The 20693-nt window shown below is 45.0% G+C and overlaps 1 protein-coding gene across 1 annotated transcript in view; it reads right to left on the bottom strand.

Moving 5' to 3' along the window:
* Positions 1-874: 874 nt before the first annotated feature.
* The window catches only part of LOC125727221 (stonustoxin subunit beta-like), a 51235-nt gene continuing 31416 nt past the window's right edge, over positions 875-20693 (bottom strand). Inside the window, exons 2-3 of the mRNA XM_049003992.1 lie at positions 1981-2368; positions 875-1870 (exon numbers count right to left, since the gene is read on the bottom strand). Of these exons, the coding sequence (XP_048859949.1) occupies positions 1341-1870; positions 1981-2002 (552 nt within the window). The 5' untranslated portion in view covers positions 2003-2368 and the 3' untranslated portion in view covers positions 875-1340. The remainder of the gene's footprint in view (positions 1871-1980; positions 2369-20693) is intronic.

The raw sequence follows: 20693 nt of genomic DNA, 5'->3' as shown, positions 1-20693 counted from the left end.
TCAGAAATGGAAGGAGTATGGCACAACTGTAAACCTACCAAGACAAGGCCGTCCACCTGAACTCACAGGCCGAACAAGGAGAGCGCTGATCAGAAATGCAGCCAAGAGGCCCATGGTGACTCTGGACGAGCTGCAGAGATCTACAGCTCAGGTGGGGGAATCTGTCCATAGGACAACTATTAGTTACAGGACAACCTGTAGCAGGACTTGTAGTCTTTCAGGCACTCGGCCCCAGATTTTTAATTACTTTGACTTTATATCTGAATCCGAATGTGGCCATTAGCAATTTCATATATATATGTATATATATTCAGGACGCTAATTGTCGCGCTACCTTTAGTGTTATTTATTCTATTCTACTACCTTTATTGGCCCTACTACCCCATTTCGTTGTGCTCATACACAATGACAGTAAAGTTGACTTTGACTTATGAAGTGAGAAGGCCATGGATAGAGAAGTTGTGCTAATGCTAACTGTGACTACGGCGGTCAGATTTATTGGACCCAGCTGATGACTCCTATGACTCCCTAAGACTTTTGCACAGTACTGTATATATCTCAGGATTCCTAATGAAACAGGATTTATGTGATTTTTTTCTGGTAATTGGTAATCACCTACACTACTTGATGATGATCAGGTGCTTTTCTGTTGTTGTACTAACGTGCCTTATTAAGATTTTATGTTATTTATGTTTACTTAGTTAATATATGATTAATTTGATTATGTTATTATCTTTACTAAGTTACCTCAGGACCGCTGTAGGTTTTGAGTTAATAAACGGTCTGCCATCTGCCGCCCCCTGCTGGCCAAAGCGTCGCCGCTGCGATATCAGGCTGCTGCGCTCAGTGAGCAGAGAGCGCGGATTAAGTCTGTTACTCAGTTACGTTCTGGGCAGCGCGGAACCGGGACATTAATGGGATAGAATAGGAAGCCTTTATTGTCAGTGTACAGGTAGCAAATACAATATATAGACCGAAATATAAAATATACATATAGAGGGGAGGGGAAAAGCTCCCCCCACTCATCAGGCTTAGATTTCATTACATTTTATTTTTTTCAGAATCAGAATTCACTCTATTGGTACAACTGCATGTACTATGAATTTGTTTAGGCAGTTTTGGTGCATTTACAGACAACATAGAACATAAGTCAGAGAAAAACAGTCATTTTGTATGTTTGTTCAGCTTACAGAACCCAATTATTAACATACGTCACACTTCAGACAGAGTAAAAAGGGTTATACTGGTTATAAAGCAGAGATTTTACCTTTTTGCCACGGAGAAGCAGCGACATGTGAGACTCTGATAAGGTAAAAATGATTCCTCCAGCACACAGTGAGCTATCCCAGCATGCACAGCGACACGGGGGAGTTTGGATAAACCCAAAACTCTGGATTGAGGGGTTCAGTGAATGAGGAGGTGAAGCTGTACAGGGGGGTCAGTCCATCAGAGGAGACTCTGTAGAAGGACAGAGCACCAGCCCCCCAGTCCAGATACACTCCTACTCTGTGGGAGCCTGAGGGCCGTATGGGTATGAGAGTCTGTTTATTATTGTGCAGGACAGAGTAACTGTTAGTATAACAGTACAGACACCATGACTTGTCATTGAATCCAAGCCCACAGTCACTCCCTCCTTTCCTCCTGATCTCTTTATAAGTCACTGCTATCCAGGCTAAATCTCCATCCCACTCAGCCTCCCAGTAACAGCGGCCAGTCAGACTCTCTCTCCACAGAACTTGGCTCCATCTGTCAAATCTCTCTGGATGATCAGGATATGGCTGCTCTGCCCCCCATGTCACCTTCCTGTTCCCCCCTGACAGAGACAGGCGGCTGTTTGCTGTGTTGGGGTCCAGCGTCAGCTGGCAGGAGTCTGTAGGCAAGAGGAAGAGCGATTGATGCCATGACAAAGCCCAGCATCTCCATCATTATCACTGTCACACCTCACACACTCACTCACACAGAACTCGCTCCAATACACACATTTTATTCCCAATATACTCATGTAGCCGCCCGAGTCTGCGGCGCTCCGGCTGCCCCCTGCGCTGTGAGACACGCCGCGCTGAGAGACTCGCTGGGGCCGAACTGCACTTTAGCCTGCGCTCTATTATTCTGTACGATACATAAAATATAAAAAGTCAAATATGTGAATTACCTCAGGAAATGTTGGTCGCCCGCGCGACGCCGGTGGGAAGACGCGCCGAAATGACGCGCGTGTTAAACTAATAGGCTTAATTACAGGTAAATAAAATTACAAACAGCATTCATCAAACATATTAACCATAAAATTACACAACAAAGATTACCACTAAAAGTGAGTTTGTCTTTAGGTCACAATATGAACGTCTTTTAATCCACTTTGGACACACACCTCTCTCCAGCAGCGCGCCGACTCGACGCTCCCAACGCGGACGCATCTAGGCTGGTTCTCCGCAAAGCGCAGCACTCGCGTATTACACCGCGTATGCGTACATGGAAACGTTCATATTTCTCTGGTCAAGCTGTGTACTTTGCACATGCGCACGTGTCCTATTTAAGTATTAGTAGTAATTCTGATATTCCCTGCACACGTACCACAGCCGCGAGGTCTGTGTATGTTTCCCTACGTTTTACAAATTCAGAGCGGCAGTTCACGGGGCTGCCAGCTTTGATCAACTGGCTGGTGTGAGATTTTCAATTTGGTCAACAAGTCTGCACACATATGCATACGCATTTATATGTATGTAACAGTTTTATTACCGTGCAAATTGGCTGTAGGGTTTGCAAACTACCCCAATCCTCATCAAAATCATCTATGTTGGCGTTTAAAGACAAATTTGGAGTGCGGCAGGCGGTCGTCCGCGGAGGAGTAAAATGCATCATAAACGTCCACACAAACACGTCCGCTTATACGTGCGCGGAGAGGTACCAGTCTGGCCGCCACGTTTTCTGTGTTGATTCCGGCTTCGTCTGCGCACTTACATGAGGATAACAAGACGCATGCGCGACGTGCAGTGCCACCAGAAATTGGGGTGGCAGTATGGTCACGTTTTGTCACGGAACATTGTCTTTACTAACGGTACAGATAGTATTAAAGTAGCATCTGATTTTTTTAAGAATGAGTGTCCAGAAGAGCTGTATATTTTCACAGACAAGAAAAGAAATATTCCGAACACTATTGTGTCCTTCTTTGTACAGCGTCTTCAAAATTTAATGGCAGTATAAGTTTCTAAGAAAGCAGTGTCATGCGTACAAGGTACAATGAAATTCTAACCTGAAATTCTTACTTGCCTACTTTCATGAGCAGCATTATTTTTCATACAGTTCCATCCATCCATCGATTTTTCTGACACTTATCTAATATATAACATATAATCTATTTGTGTGTGTGTGTGTGTGTGCGGTTATATATATTATATATATATCCATCCATTTTCCAAACCGCTTATCCTACTGGGTCGCGGGGGGTCCGGAGCCTATCCCGGAAGCAATGGGCACGAGGCAGGGAACAACCCAGGATGGGGGGCCAGCCCATCGCAGGGCACACTCACACACCAGTCACTCACACATGCACACCTATGGGCAATTTAGTAACTCCAACTAGCCTCAGCGTGTCTTTGGACTGTGGGGGGAAACCGGAGTACCCAGAGGAAACCCCACAACGACATGGGGAGAACATGCAATCTTTGTCATCGTCTACTGGATATAAAATATCTTCAAACTGGATAATAAACAGATCAATCTTGAGAAATAAAGTAGCTATTTTAAATATAGAATAATTAACTGACTTACACTGGAACAGACCCAATACAGAAAAAAGTATTGCAATAATAACATCATGTAGCAAAATTTGTCAGAAGGTTTAGTAGTGACTTGGCTCGAATCGGAAGAGATGAAGAAAACAAAATTATAAATGAGATTTACTGCTTTAACCTGAAAACCAGTTATTCGTCTTACTGATACAGAAAAAATTGTAGGAGGTGACTTACAGAATAAATTGTATGATTATATATAAACATAAGGCAGAAGGAGCCTTTGTTAGATTGTGGCAAAAATGGCTTGAACAAGGTGAGCAGAACTCAGCCTATTTCTTTAGGCTAGAAAGTCAGCAAGCCTATCATCAAGCTAATCATGACTATGTATAGTTATTGCAGTCACTGGATGATTAAATAAAACCAGACAGTAGTAAAACTGCATATAGTTCACAGTACATGGTAAACAAACCAAGCGGGCTTGTAGCTCTAATCAAAGCGTGTTCTTCAGAGCGCCGTCTTGACTCCTTCGTCCTTGTACAACATTTAATGCCACAACCTCATACTAACAAGTGAGACTGGAAACGAAGGAACCGACCAAGATGGTTTTCTCGCACTGCCCCCCGGTGGACATGACCTTCAGTCCTCCAGATAGATGTAAACTACGCACGCAAGTGTAGTCGTGTCGTGTGAAGTCATGGCCCTAAAGCACAGACTTAGGAGATGTTCAGTGTCACAGCCAGTTTGGGTAAGACTGCAGGTGCCGTCTTAGGACAATATTAATGAATCTGAAAAAAAGTACAGTCAGCGAATGCACAAAAAGGGCAAATGTGAGGGAAGGAAACCCCCCCCCCCGCCCCCCCCGAACCTCACTGCTCATAGACAGCTCACACAAGATAAGGATGCAGATAAAAGGTTTTGATGAGCTGTTACTGAGTGATACCAAAAGTTCCTGCTACCCAAACAAAGCGAGGGCAGTTTCCCAGCTTTCAGCATTACAGTGCATGATGACACCTAGGACAGGCTGGGCCCTTACCCCACCGCCCGCCGCTTACTTGGTTTGGATCCCCTGCTGTAGCTACAGCCCACACTAGGCAGTGAGGAGCAGCCCCAGTGTCAGCCATTCCTGCTCTGACTGACTTCAGGGGGGACAAAGTGCATCAAAGCCCACAGCTACTCTCTCTCATCTGACTCCAGTTGTGTGTCACCTACACACTGGGTCAGACAATGTGTTTAATACATTAAACTGATCTTTACTGAATAACAGGTCTGTGGCTGGAAAATCATTATTAATGACTGATTTTAATATCAAGATAAACCTTGATTTTTATGCGTTAAACTGAAATGGGGTCAAATGAAAACTATGCAGCAGCCCTGATCAAACCAGCTACTCCTACTTGCCCTTTATCAGTGAGACTAGAGCACTTAGGGAAGGAGGTGGAGCCGCCGCCGTATTTAATGGGTTTGAATTATTTTTACAAGTCAGGCACTACTTTCTGTCAGAAGGGTAATTATGAATCTGAATGAACAGAAATTACATATGGAGTTCCTCAAGGGTCCGTTATTGGCAGTGGGCAGTGGTGGCTTAATGGTTAGGGATGCGCACTAGTAATTGAGAGATTGTTGGATTGAATTCCCGACCAGCAAGGCACCGCTGAGGGACCCTAAGCAAAGCACTGCTCTCAGGGCGCTGAATTAGCTGCCCCTTGCTATGTCACGATGTCACATATGGGTTAAAAGCAGAGGACACATTTCGGTGTTGTGCACTGTGTGCTGTGGTGTGTCAACACTGATCACCAATTAGAATTATAATCCTCACTGAGCCTCTTTGTTCAACATCTACATGCTTCCATTTGCTCAGATTACGGAACACTATAAAATCTCTGGAACACTTAAGGCCATGTTGTTAGTAATTAAAAAAAAATCACAACAAATAATAATCCATTCTTATGCATTATAATCATGGCTTTAAATATTTATCAAAAGGCATAACACATTATAGGCATGCTTATTATGCATAATGAATGATGTATGAAGCTTTCATCTTTAGTGCCCTATAAATACCTTCATAATGCATTATAATGATCGGTATAAGCATTAAGGATGCTTTGTATTGCATTATGAAGGTATCTATAGTGCCTTATAGCTGAGTGTGTCATAAAGCATTCATAAAGCGTTATAATGGTGGATATAATGTGTTATGCTTTTTTATAAATATTTATAGCTGTGTTTATAATGCTTTATGAGTGCAGTATAATTAAGCAATAACATATAAGAAGATACTCCGGTATATCATGGCTGTGATTCGGTCAAAGGCACAAGGCTATAGGCCACCATAAAAAAAAAAAAAAGTTCTCATAACATCAGTGCAAGTGGGAGGGGCCATCGTGTCCAAACCGTCCGCATACCTGGATAATTCAGTCAATAACCAATATAGTTTTGTCTAATATTTCCGGTGCCAGCAGTAAAACAACTAGCCAGCTTATTATCGGAGTAACTTTGCATTATAAATGAAAACCAGGTCTAATAAATAAAATAGTGGCACTTGAGTGGCGAAGAGATCATGAGGCAGATTGCAAAGTTCAGTTATTGGCATCTTTAATAGCGCGATCGGTAAGAGGACAGTTGGCAGCTTATAAAAACTTACTCTGGAACAGATAAGAACAAATCCAACAAAACGGAATACATATGAACCTTTACTCTCACTGTCACCTATGTTCATTTTTTAAACTGGTGGAAATGCAGGCAGGTTCTGAAAAGGCATCAAGTGACAACCAGCCCAGCACCGGCTCCATGTTGGTGGAAATGAGGCATCAGTACAGTGTTCCCAGGTCCAGCCCAAGGTCTGCTTAAGATCCACCCAACAGAAGCTGAAACTAGCACAATAAGAGAGAGAGAAGGATTTCTCTCTAAACCAGATACGGAAAAGCTTGTTCATGTGTTTATTTCCAGCAGGCTAGACTATTGAAATGGTGTCTTTGCAGGTCTTGGTAATAAATCAGTCAGACAGCTGCAGCTCATCCAGGATGCTGCCACCAGAGTCCTCACTAACACCAAGGAAGTGGAGCATATCACACAGCTCCTTAATCACTGCACTGGCTTCCTGGGTTGATTTTTAAATATATTATTCGTTGTCTACAAGGCACTAAATGGCACTAACTCCTTGAACCTTTGAAGCATCCAGACCCCTGAAACTTTACTCAGTGTCCCAGAATGAAGACCAAACAGGCTGAAGCAGCTTTTAGTCTCTATGCTCCCTGTCTTTGGAACAAGCTTCCTGAAGACCTGAGGTCTGCTAACACTGTCGGCTCATTATAATCAGGGCTTAAAACGTTACTGTTTGCTGCAGGTTCTCAATAAATTAAATCAGCAGGAGTTGAGTCATACGCTGCCTGTACAATGTCACTTCTTTTAAGTTAACTGTTTGTTTTTTGGGCTTTTAGACTTTTTAAAATTGTCTTTTAAATTGACAATTGTCACGATCTCGCTGGACGCGGGTAATCGCACAGGTGGGCGAGCAAGCGGAAAGCAGGCAAACAGGCAGGATTCAGGGTATACGGGGGTTTAATGGGGAGACTCAGGACTGAAAACATCTGACGCCGACTAACATCTATGACTGACAAGGGAAACAGGTAAGACCAGGACTTAAATAGGACGGGACTAATCAAAGTAAGTGGACAAAGCTGGAGACGATCAGGGAAGCACAAGTGGGTAATCAGGGGGCGTGGCACACACGAGAAGTGGACGAGCCGGGCAAGACAACAATGAACGTGTTTGTAAGTCCCACACCAAAGTTCTGAAGTACCGAAAAAGTATCGCAGTTGCAGTGGTGCTTTTTGGTACTGGAACTTCTGGTACTGGTACTCGACTGGAAGTTAATGGAAAAGGGAAAGAACCAAAAGTACCGAACCTGGTGCAGTGGAAAAGCACCCTGAATAAACTTGCCTTACTTAGCAATGGGATTCAAAGTCCACCGAAATAAAAAGCTCATGTAAATGTGAAAGACCAGGAGGCAGCGGGAGAGAGAAAGAGAAGCTCCACTAGCAGTAGAAAATGAAACACAATAAAACACACTCCACCTCATACAGGGAGAGAGAAGCGAGTGTGTGAACAGACTCACAGTGTAAGAATTCTGCTCTGGTCCTGGGCACTAATACCAGTAGGACGGTGTCTTTGGTAACTAGAAGGAGACAGAGAGAAACAGGGATGTGAGTAAAAGGAATTTACTTGTGGGAGATGGACTTCATTCACTGTGGAGATAACAGCAGTGGGGTATTATCATTATGAGGGACAATAACAGGCATTTTAACAAACGGCAAATCATGCTAAGTGACACATAATACAGATTTTTGGTTTCTGTAATGTAGAAGAAACATGTTTCATGTGATCTGGGTTTTGCAGCCAGTAGAATGTGAAGCTCTTTCACCAGTTATCACAAAGATTTAAACTTATTGTAAACAAACTGACTTGGTCACACAAATGTGAGGCTGACTGTACTGCATACTCTCTCTGCAGCTGTTCAACCCCAGGTGTGAGACCCTTCAGCCAATCAGTCCTCTAATTAGTAATCCAGCAAAAGCAGCCCTTTCTGGGTAAGATTGGCCAGCCCTGGTCTATATTAACATGAACAGACTAGAAAATGTATTAACCTGGTGATGGATCTCTGCCATTTTCATTCTGCAAACATTCTCCAGTTGATCTTTCAGCTCAGAAACTGCCTTCCTCAAATTCCCAAAATCAGATCTGGGACTGACAGAGATTCTGGGTCCAAATCCAGCTTCAGGAGTGACAGGAAGAGCCTGGCGCCTCTACAGACACACAGTCTGATTAAACAGCTTCATCAACACAAATGTGTATTGCAATCTAATTAACAGAACCTTTAACATCTGACCAATGACAGACTAGTTGAAATACAAATGAGAACATGCATCCATTTGAATACTCTGGTTTTCTTATTGCCAAAGTAGCTGTTCTGTTACCTGGAGGAAATGGATGTGATCTTCTGTGTGTGAAAGCTGCTCCAGCTCAGAGTGTCTCCTCTTCAGTTCATCGATCTCCTGCTTCAGTCTCTCCATGTCTCCTTCAGCCTGACTCACTGCAGCCTTCTCCTGATCTCTGATCAGCTTTGTCACCTCAGAGCGTCTACTCTCAATGCAGCGGATCATCTCAGTGAAGATTCTCTCGCTGTCCTCCACTGCTGACTGTGCTGAGCTCTGTTGATGACACAGGGAGCAGAGGACGGTAAATTACAGTTGGCCCCTTTTGAGACTCCAGAGAGCCTCATTGTACAATAGAGATGTGAGCCGACAGGAGGTATAAAAACAGCACAGGACTGGGGTTTGGAGCGACACCATGCTGGACGCCTCAGGTACTGAAACCCATCCAGCACTGATTGGAAATGATCGCTCATTAAGCTCATACACTGTCAGCTGCAGGGATTTGGCAGAGACTGGTGGCTGTATGGGGCAGGTTGGTTGTCACCATTAGGTCTCAGTTTAATAGGTGACTTTTTTAGTGTTTATTTGCATTACGCTGGGTTGTGAAAAGTTGCATTTTTCTCAAATGGGCCTTTTATGGTATTTTTTAAATAAATAAGCTACTACTGCTGCAACACTTGGTTAAACTCTGTAATCCAGCAACTTTATCCCACTGACCCAGAATAACCCACAGCAGCATTAATTTGATTAATCCGCACAAGTCTGTAAATCTGCAATCTGTTGAATCTGAAAGAAGATTCATTATGATCACAAGCCAGCTGTTATCTTCTCCTCAGGTTCATACTCACTGTGAATGAGGCCACAGCCTCTCTCAGCTCCTGCAGCTCCTTCTCTCTCATCTGAATTCTCTGCTGAAATTCCCTCTGTGTTTCACCCATTTGTTTCTACAGATAGGAAACAAGACGACAAAACAAGTTTGTTTCATTAGCTGAGATTACATTCATTTATCATCCTGTCCAGGGTGGACCCCAGCCTTGGGCCCTATGCTGCCTGGGAAAAGCTCCAGGCACTCCCCCTGACCCTGACCTGGATTACCGGATAGGAGATGGATGGATGGATGGATGGATGGATATTCATTAATGATTTATTGACTGTAGGTAGGATTCAATGGACATAGACCCTTTGGTCCTGTTTCCACCTGGTATTAACATGCGTCCTGGGTGATCCAATCACAAGTGGACAGCGCTAATTACCCAGGACGCATTGAAGATGCATTGAGATCCGATCACTCAACCCACATTGGGAGGTGGTCTGGGCTGCATATGGCCACATTCTTATAGCAATGTGAAGGCGAATGTGTCCTGGGCTGCACTGCAGGACCGGCTACTCAACTGACGTCCTATTAGATTGATGTCAGATCACATGTCAGTTGATAATGGGCCACTGTGTATAAACTGCACTGTGAACAACAACAATGCATCTTTTCTCCTGCGACCCTAAAAACTCTGAATCTGCAGGGAAGTTGGTTTAATATTGGACTGTTTGACCCATTCATATGGAAACTGTGTCAAAGTCTGCATCACTGATGTTCCATGCAAATTCAGTAAGGAAAATGTGTAAAATGGGATACATTAAAGATTCTTCAGAATTTGAACATATCATATATTTAATGTGCATGTTGGGGCGCAGCCTGGTGCAGGCAGGGAAACAAGGTGAGGATCCACTTAAAAGCTCCAAGACAAAGGGATTTAAGGAGACTGAACCAAACTGGAAAGACACACAATAAAGGAACAATAAGGGGTCAAAACTCACCAGGGAAAAAGTAGCTAAGAAAATGACACGTAGACTAACAGAGGGAATGGGGCAGCTAGTGATGTTAAGCTTGACAATAAAAAAGCGATTCACTACATTCTGAAGCACAGCTTCAGTTTCCTTCGTTCCACCCTGAACACGTGACCATGGTTATCTGAAGCTTCATTCTACACTCAACCATGTGACTGCTTTGGAAACTGAAAATGTGGCACAATCCTCATTACCGGTTTCAAACCTGTTGTACAGCACATATTTCGGCGTACACACACACTGCAGCGTAAGTTTTAATCATCATAATAATTTAATAATAATTCATTTTCAATAATTAATTTAATAATAATAATTGTATGAATAATAATAATAATTATATGAATACATAATATCAGATTTGGGTCAGGGTATTACCCAATAATCTGTATAATTTTCCCAGTATAGAGACCAAGAAACAAATGATTGATGAGGCTTTGGTCAATATGCACAACCCTTCACCATAGTGGATAACGCAGGATTTAGGGAGGTTGTGGGGATCCTGGATCCAACCTACATTCTCCCATCCAGGCAAACATGAAAGGGTTTGGTGACAGAAACATTTAAGATAGAAAAAGAGACAAAGGAAGAGGTGAGAAAGGCCAAAGCAGTAAGACTAACATCTGACATGTGGACATTCATACATATGGAAGCTTATTTAGCAGTCAAATGCCATTTTATAAATGATAAGACTGAGCTGTCGACCTTATTATTGGGAGCAGGAAAATTCCCAAAGTCTCATTCTGCAGAAAACATGGCTGCAGTCGAGGCAGCCTGATGGAGGAGTGGGGAATACAGAATAAAGTCCGATGGCTCACACTGACGCTGCACAAAATGTGATTGCCTGTGTCAGACACACAACCTGCATTGTACATGCACTGAATTTGGCTGTGAAGAAGAACATAGAACAGACACAAGGACCTGAGGATATCAGATCCAAGGTAAGACAGATTCTGTGTGACCTACTTCAGAACCAGTACAACTGCTAGAGAAAGGCTTTGTCAAATCCAGCAGCAGATGGGCAGACCCACTCTGAGAATGATTACAGAAGTGGAAACCAGCTGGAATATCACCTATTCAATGCTGCGATGATCACATGATCAAGGAGAGCCAGTTGTAGCTGCATTGGTCACTCTGAAGACAGAGCTCACATAGCATAATGACACTGGCCACACTGCTGGGTCCAAGATATAAAACTGCAGGTTTCTGTTCTAATGCTCAGGCTGCTGTACCGAACTAACAAAGAAGCAGATGTGACATATAAGACAATTAACCAATAACAACAGTGCAGGGAAAACAGGCAACAAGTGCAGTAACTTATATTAATGAACACAAGACTAGGAAAACTCCCACAAACACTGAAAGTAAGAAACACACACAAGGAATTCAATACTTAGAAAGTACAGAAACATGTGGAACATAATAAAACAAGGCACAAGCTTCACAAGCAGAACAGAGAACTAACAAACACTGGGAAGAATAGAAAAGCAATAATTAAATGAAAGAGGTGTGGTTGGTTCCTGACCTGCCTCAAACCCTTAACCAGCTGGTCCCAGCCTCTGTGTCACACACTCATCCCATTGAGTCAAATGCAGCCATGTGGGGAAAAGGAAGAACACACTAGGGCCAAAGACAATGAGAGGACAAAGGGGATGGACAGCGATGGCTGCTGGCCACACGGGGAAGAGACACAAGGACAGGCACTGAGACGAAGCTTCATTATTTATGTCAAAGCTGCTCCACGCGTTATTAATATTAGTGAAATGTGCCGGTAAAAATGACATGAAGGTAAAATTAAAACATGTAGGTAAGAATGTGTGTTCAGTAGCCAAGCAAATGAATGTGTGAATAGAAACATATAATAACAGTGTAATTGTTTATATAGTTTTATATTGGGCTGTCCGGGGGCTTGAATTCCTGGTTAGATATTCAGTCCCACTCCAGCCCTGACTACTTTTACTTCATTTGTTCCAAGTCAGACATAATTCAGCATATCAGACAAAACAATGAACCTCTTTGTTAATATTTTCATAAATTTTGAGCTTCACTGGTTATCATTGAAAGCCAAAATATTATCCTATGGCAACCAACACAATGCATTAAAGGCTGAACCCTTTAACCTTGAATAGAAAAGTATTAATCTACGTACATCTTAGTACCGAAAGACCTTTTATAACATGTACATTTGTACTGTGTTGATGTAGGTAAGGTAAGGTAAGGTAAGGTACGGAGGTAAGGAGCACACACTGAGTACAGTGCCTTACTGCACCCACCACACGACGAACCACCTCAGGGATGAGAACCTGAGTGCAGCCGTACAGTGGGTGACACCTCAGCACCACACCAGTCCCAATGGAACAGTGTGAGTTTTATCCGGTGGCTGCAGTGAGCTTGTGCTGTTTTGCATGGTGGAGTTTATTGTGAAGCTGCAGGTCAGTTTCACAGTAAGAGGCCAGACACACCAGGCAGGACTTGACAGCTTTGTGTTTTCTCCCAGTACAGACGTCACACTCCACATCTCCAGGTCCAGCATACTGGTCAGCAGGAGTAGCTGCTTGTAGTCCAGTCTTCTTCAGTTTCTCCACCACTTCAGCCAGCATGGTGTTTCTGCCCAGAACAGGTCTGGGTATGAAGGTCTGTCTGCACTGGGGGCAGCTGTAAACTCCAACATGATCTTCCTGATCCCAGCAGCTCTTAATGCAGCTCATACAGTAACTGTGTCCACAGGGAATAGCCACTGGATCCTTTAGTAGATCCAGACAGATTGCACAGCTGAACTTGTTTACATCCACTGCAACTCTGGCTTCTGCCATTTTACCACGAACACTGATAGGATTCAGTCTCATTTTCTCTCACAGTCGTCTGTGTGTGACAGTGGGAGGAACTTCCTGCTTCTCAGACTGCAGCAGGTGTGGTTTTGGACTGAGACCAGACTGAGAAGAGCAGACTGGGCAAACAGTGGAGCTGCAGTTTATGAACAAAATAGTACATTATACAAACTGTACCCAAAGCGAACATTTATTTATCTTTTATGAGAATAACAGTTACTGACATTGTTTTTCTGTAAACAAACTATAATCCTACTCTTTGATTTTGTACAGTAGATAGAAATTATGTATAAAGGTATAAGAGAACAGATCTACTGAGAATGAATTTCTGTGTCGGTTTAGAATCACGTTTGGGATCATGTGGTTTCAGGTGAAACATGCAGGGATGTGCAGTTATAGACAGACTGTGTCAGGATTAGACAGAACAAGCTTTGACAAGTACTGTCAATGCACAGATTTGTTTTTTTACATTATTCTATATACAATATTCAAGAAAATATATGTCATCTCTTCCTTTTCTTTCTGTGTGTTTGTGCAGGGAGTGTATTTATGTTAGGAAGGACAGTCAAGTTCAGAGTGATCATTTTAATCATCCAAAATAATTCCATACTCTAATAATGAAAATTCATTGAACACTACTCTTATATTTAAGCCAAAAGTTAATGGACCAGCTTCAGCCATCCCCAGGAACAGAAAGATCATATATCAAAAAAGTATCCAACAAATTCCAATAACCACAGTACAGGGTTATGGGACACACACATCACAGGAAGCACAGGGCACAAGGCAGAGACACCCTGGATGGGATGCCAGTCCATCACAGGGCAAACACTCACTCACATGCTGAGGACAATCAAGAGACACTAATTCACCAAACTGCATGATCTTCGACAGCATGAGGAAACCTGAGGAAACCCACAGGAACACGGGGAGAACATGCAAGCTGTACATGCAGAACCAGGAGTGGGAACCACACCCACAAGCCTGGAGGTGTGAAGTGAGAGCAGCTGGTCTGAAGTCCTGAAGGGAGCTGGAGCGCCATTTCTTTGGAACAGTGTGGAGCCGTCCTGCATTACTGCTTATCCTGTACGGGGGGGTGGGGAGCCTGGAGCCTGTCCCAGGTGGCACAGGGCGGGGGACACAATGGACAGGATACTAGTTTATAGCAGAGCACAAACTCACACATACAGACTCACACTAAGGGCAGCTTAGAGATTCCAATCGGCTGATCGCAGTTTCATGTTCTCCAAAGTAGGAGGAGAAAGCCCACATTGGAAGAACATGCAGACTTCACACATACAGCAGGAGGGACAGGAAACAAGCCAAGAGACAGAGGTTACACCCCGAGACCCCACACCCCCCCACAATCACACATACTGTTAGGATTTATGTAAAATTTATATTTTAATGCTACAAAATGATGACTGACTATGAACTTCATATTCCAGAACTGTGTTGGAATCTATGCTGACTGTAAGAATGTTACCTTACAGGATTTACCTGTTTCTGTGCCCTGTACCTACAGTAAGGAGCTGGGATCTCTGCTCCTTCAAAGCAGACAGACTCACTCACATATGATTACAGTTCTAGTACATAGCAGATACTGTTGCTGAAAGTGGTGAACAAGTGAGGCAAATATAACAATGCAAACATGCCGCTGTCAAGGTGCTGCCTGGGCACTAGTGCAGCTAGGCTGGTATTTCTGGGCTCCACAGACATCACTGGTGGTTGGTGTCGTGGTCACCGGGATGAAAGACTCATGCAGCAGGTGTTTCTCAGACAACAAACAGGGACTTACTGGGATCAGGATGGGAGGCTATGGAACCGGCAACAAGTAAGGCACAACATCAGTGATCGAACTGGGGAACACAGGACCAGGAAGCACTTAAATGGAGGACTAATGATGGAAGAGACTGGAGACAGCTGGGAGTGTTTAACACGAGGGCTGGAACGAGACGTGAGACCAACAAGCAGCAAACATGGCCTGTTAGAGCCACGTCAGGGAGGAGGCGGGACATTTAATTACATTTTTATATAGTGCCTCACAGAGTCGTCCCAAGGCACTTTACATAGATGTGTAGTCATACATTACAACATCATTAAAGACAGTAATACACAACGGGAAAAAGGAAAGAAAGATATTAAATAAAGAAAGCCAGATGACAACGGAGGAGAGGAACCAAAAAACCCCAAGGAGAAAAAAAGACCTCTGGGGGTCCATGGACAACTGGCTGCCCAACCCCCCCCCGGCAGACTAATATTACTGAGAACAGAAAAGAGTGGAGCTGCTTGCTAAAGGCCAGGTGTGAGGTGTGATTAAAGTCTGTCAATAAGCCTGTTCTCCACACTGGCCTGTGTAGGGTGACACTCAAGGCTGCACCCAGGATGACACAGTTAGCAGGTCCAATTCGCAGTGTCACCCCTCCATGGGACAGAACCAGGACTCCAGCTCAGATGGTGCCCCCCCCCCGGGCAGCACCTGGAAATGTGGGGAGGCAGAGAGCATGGATGGTCAGAACATGCGTTGACACATAAATGGACAAGCATAGTGGATAAAAATGGCATTGCTTAATGTGACAGTACCCCCCCACCCCACCAAAAGCATGCGCTCTGGCCATGAAGTCCAAAGGGGTTAGACAACAGGGATGGAACCAGACTGGACTCTGGACTAGACAGGGGACGACAGAACAGATGGTAGACAGGACAAGACCAGACAAGACTAGACAGAACACTAGACAGACAGCAACACCAGACATAAGAGCAGTTGCAGGACATCACTAAGGACATGGAGCGGATAAAGGAAAAGCTAGGAACCACAGGTACAGCAGTCCTGTCAGACCCCAAAACAGGACGGACAGGTGGAGGGTCAACAAGAACTGGGGCACAGGATGCACAAGACAAGGAGAGATGGGGCATCCAGGGAAGACAGGCAAAGACTCGGGGCTGGGGACCCTCCTAGGGTCCTTTCCCGGTGAGGCTGAACTCCGCCGAAACACAGGACCAGAGGGTCTGGGAGGGCCAGCAGGGCCGGAGGACATGAGGGGTTGGGAGGTGATGAGAGAACCGCAGAGCAGTAGGGCAGCAAGGAGACAACAGGACAGGAACAGGAAGATGACAAGGGACATACAGGGCAAGAGCAGAGACTGGCAAACCCTCTTTGGGAGACAGACATTCTGCCTGCTGCTTTCTTGGACTCCTGTTGATACTGGTGACCAGAAACTGGGACCAGAGTAACCGGAGTCTGGGATGAAGGAGGGACCCACGTATCAGGACCCAGGGCAGTCCAGCAGGACATCCTCTGGATCCATCTTCTCTGGGCTGGTGGCAGCCTGCAGGCATGTGCCCATGGGACATCAGGATAGAAAGTGGGCACCAGCAGGCCGTCAGGAGATGAGGTCGGCGCCGGCTGGACGTCTGGGGACATTGAGGTGGGTGCTGGCCAGGCATCAGGGGACAGAGAGGTGGATGCTGGCCGGACATTATGGAGCAGTGTGGCAGGTGTCGGCTGGTTACCAGGGAACCGTGTCAGATTCTATGAGAAGCCTAGAGGCAACCAAGGCCTCACCTGTGTTGGACACTGTGGGTGCGGCCTGAGTGGCCCTCTGGGCCGGGAGCCTTAAGTGCGGATGTAACGACTGCAGCGGCTGGCTCTCCTGGGCCAGATGCTGTAGATGCAGTGTCTTTCAATCACGAGTGCGCTTCCCTAACCATTACGTCACCACTGCTCACTACTATGTGTACTATTAAAAGAGGCAGTAGGGTCTTGTCCAGCCAGCTGACAAAACGTTTCCACATTTAATTGGAACGAAGGACAGTAGGAAACATCTGTATTGTGTGCAGACTTCCAATAAAACCATGTTGAAGCAATGTCCGACCTCTACTGTGGTCCAGCACTCTGACAACCTAGAACTAGGAGTGAAGCCTGTTCTTCTGTGTCGGAGAGCTTTGGGGAGCCAGCAGTCACATCCACAACGAGCAGGAGGACCACAGTAAATCCCAGAGAAGCATCATGTTGTCAGACTTCAAGTGACAATGAGGACGCAGGTCGCCCTACGGCAAACGACATGGAGACGGCGGGCTCCTTTTCTCCAGAGCACCCCACCTCTGCAGGGTTCAGCACACTCACTCCATTCCAGAGGGCCCTGAGGATCTCCGCTATAGCTGTCACACCCTCCACTTGGGAGTCCGGGGAGAGGGCGGCTATGCCCTCCGTCAGAGATGGGCCATTCTCTCTGGGGAAAGATGTACTGCGGCCTGAACCAGCGACATTAGGTATGCTTGACACAAGCAGCAGTGATCGGCTGTAGGGACCTGGGGAACCTACTGGGGCTTGTCGAGTTCCGTCAGTCTGTTGGATGCCAGGATGAACGACTCTGGGAGCAGGTGTCAGACAATAAACTGGGATTTACTGGGATCAAGATGTGAAGCTAGGGAACGGGCAACATGGAGGGCACCACATCAATGGGGAACACAGGGCAGGAAGCACTTATACAGGAATAACAAGGGAACAGACTGGAAGTAGCTGGCAGTGTTTAACATGAGGGATGGAACGAGACGCGAGACCAACGAGCAGCAGGCATGGCTTATTAGAGCCACGTCAGGGAGGTGGCAGGACATGACGTTTAGGGCTATGGTTAGGGTTAGGATTAGGCTTAGGTTTAGAGTAAAATGTTTGTGGCAGAGAGCGGTCAGTAGTACAAGGACACGACTATGCCACCTGGGGAATTTCACCACAGGAAAAATTACTCTAAATTAAGAGCACACAAGTTCATTTACCGAATGGAGCTAGAGATGTGTTTGTACTATTAACAGGTTGTTGAAAATATAAAACAAAAAAACAAGACAAGCGCTTTAGCATCAACAACCTTAAAAAATAAACCAGCAACCAGCCTTTGGCCACTGGCTGACTAAACTCAAGCAGGAGACAGGTGTCCGGGGAAGTTGATCAAAAGGGGGAATAGAGTCCCCTAAACTAACACACACACACACACACACACACACACACACACACGCACACACACTTGTGCTCCACCACACTGATCCCCACACAAATATACTGCACAAGGTGAAAGTGTGAACACCACCACCCCAGACCAATCAAATCTTAGTCAGCCAGATCAATCGAGGCAGCCACTGCTCACAGTCTCCCAGAAAATACCCCAATCTAACCAAGAATCTGAGTGTTGAAACTATGAAGAGTGCAAACAATGAGTAGCAGAATACAGGCTATCCCTCTGTATCAGTCCCAAACAGAAAGAAAGGGCGGCTCAAAGTCTGTTAAGTTGCAGAACTAGGGAATGAAACAGCTCCAAATGCAGGAAAAGGTGCGGCGATCCTTGCGCGTTCCAGGGCTCCCAGCACATCGCCGATGTCCCACCGAGGATCAGGAGCTTCAAGCAGCAGTTGTTGGGCGACATCGGACCGCCTGAGGACAAGACAAGACTGACGGAAAAGAAAAACTGACGTAGGAAACACAGCAGCCACAGTGCAGGTTCAAAGTATTATTGTCTGACAAATCTGCTGGAAGAGGCATAAACTGAAGCTGACGAGCAACTGAAACTGTAATCCTGGCAACAACCGTAACTACAATTAAAACACATCAAGTAAAGCAACTGACAAGTAGCTATAGGCCTAGTCACCAGAATAACTTGCAACCACTGGAGCTGCAACACAGACACCAGAGAAACACTGCAATATAAAATATTACCATTAGCCATTTAAATCAAGCAGAGGATTAATGCTAATTAAAACAGCAAAACCTCCCACCAAGACACAGAATAAGTGTGAACCTCAGCCAGCATGCCAGCGTACCACGGCAGACCACTGCGGTGCGGAAGGGGAGTTACCGGACCGGGAAACGCCAACACACTTACCGGAAATAATCAACAAGTCCTACCCGCAAAATTCCACACTGCTACAGTTAGATGGCCCTGGGATTTTTCTCCAGAACCCCAAGGCTCAATGGAAGTACCACGAGATTCTTAAACCCTTACCTGAGGGAGGAGGCTTCCAGCGTAAGGAGAGGTTTACCAGAATCCCCGGGCTGGATGGACATCGTTCATCCTTTACCTGGGGAATGAGGCTCCCAACTCGTGGTGACTTACCCAAGCCCTGGTGCTGGATCATCATTCAATGCTTACATGGGGAAAGAGAGACCTTACCCTTGGCCTCCAAGCCTGGAAGTACCCTGAGCTCTAGACCCAAGCTTAACCCTAACCCATAAGCATAGGTTCGCAGTATGAACGGTTCTCACCTGATACCAGAAAACCATACATGTTCTTAATCTGAAAATCAGTTCATCGTTTTCCCAGAAGGTGGCAGCACATCAACACTGCAAGCTTGGCACATCCCTTTGGATACAATGAGCTATCCTTATATTTTGAAATTTTTTAAAACTTATTTAAATCAGTAAAACAAATTGCATCCAAAAAGGATAGAATCATGACTACCCAATACCCCTTGGCACCATGTTAGTGTGAATGGAGTTTTCACTCCAGCCCTGAGGGATTCAGAGCAGACACAAAAGATTGTGAACCCATGTGTGATTTACAGTGAAAGGTGACTGAACACAACGCACAGCCTCTGTTATGACTCCACTGTTCACCATGGTTCAGCACCATCTATATTTCTATTATTTTTAAGGTATTTTACTTGTGGTTTTACACTTAACATGGTATCGACAGGCTTGCTCCAAAGAGATCTCATTGTATTTACAGTGACAGTAACGCTGCCTTATCTTGCGAGAGGAAGTAGCATATGGGTGCGCTGCTAACGTTAGCATTAGCAAACCTAGCTGCCTAGCAGTGTTGGTAGTAACTCGTCAGTGTAATTCCACTACTTTTGTTTGCACCATGTATTTCAACATCGACGCGATGTTAATGTGATCACTATGCAACCTTTAGCCCACTGTTATTTTCCTTGATTATGTTATTATACAGGGCAGGTCAGGCAGAGGGAGCAGACGCTGATGCAGCGCGTTTCCACACCAACCACACGTCCAAACTGCTGGCGATCCTGGCCGGCGACCCCCCAGGCAGACACACGGTCGAATCCCACCCTTATTATAATTACTTTTATATGCAGTAATTGGTAATTAGTAATTTTCAGTAGCTTGCACAAGGCTGCTGACTAGCAACGTTATTCGTTGGCTGAATCCGAAATAGCTCTCGTGCTACGATGCTGGATTGTTACAGGGACAGTGATAAATGCAGACCCCTTTATTCTGATTGCGTTAAAAATCAAATGTTTTTACTCAGATTTCATCCATTTGGTGGTGTGCTCTCTATATGCCATGTGTTGGCAAAATAGAGCAGCGCACTGAATTGTAATGCCTGTATCTTGAAACGTAGCGTGTTGTCAGA

This window comes from Brienomyrus brachyistius, unplaced genomic scaffold (assembly GCF_023856365.1).
Source record: "Brienomyrus brachyistius isolate T26 unplaced genomic scaffold, BBRACH_0.4 scaffold92, whole genome shotgun sequence".
Taxonomy (NCBI): Eukaryota; Metazoa; Chordata; class Actinopteri; order Osteoglossiformes; family Mormyridae; genus Brienomyrus; species Brienomyrus brachyistius.
This window is presented reverse-complemented; position numbering and strand designations above follow the sequence as displayed.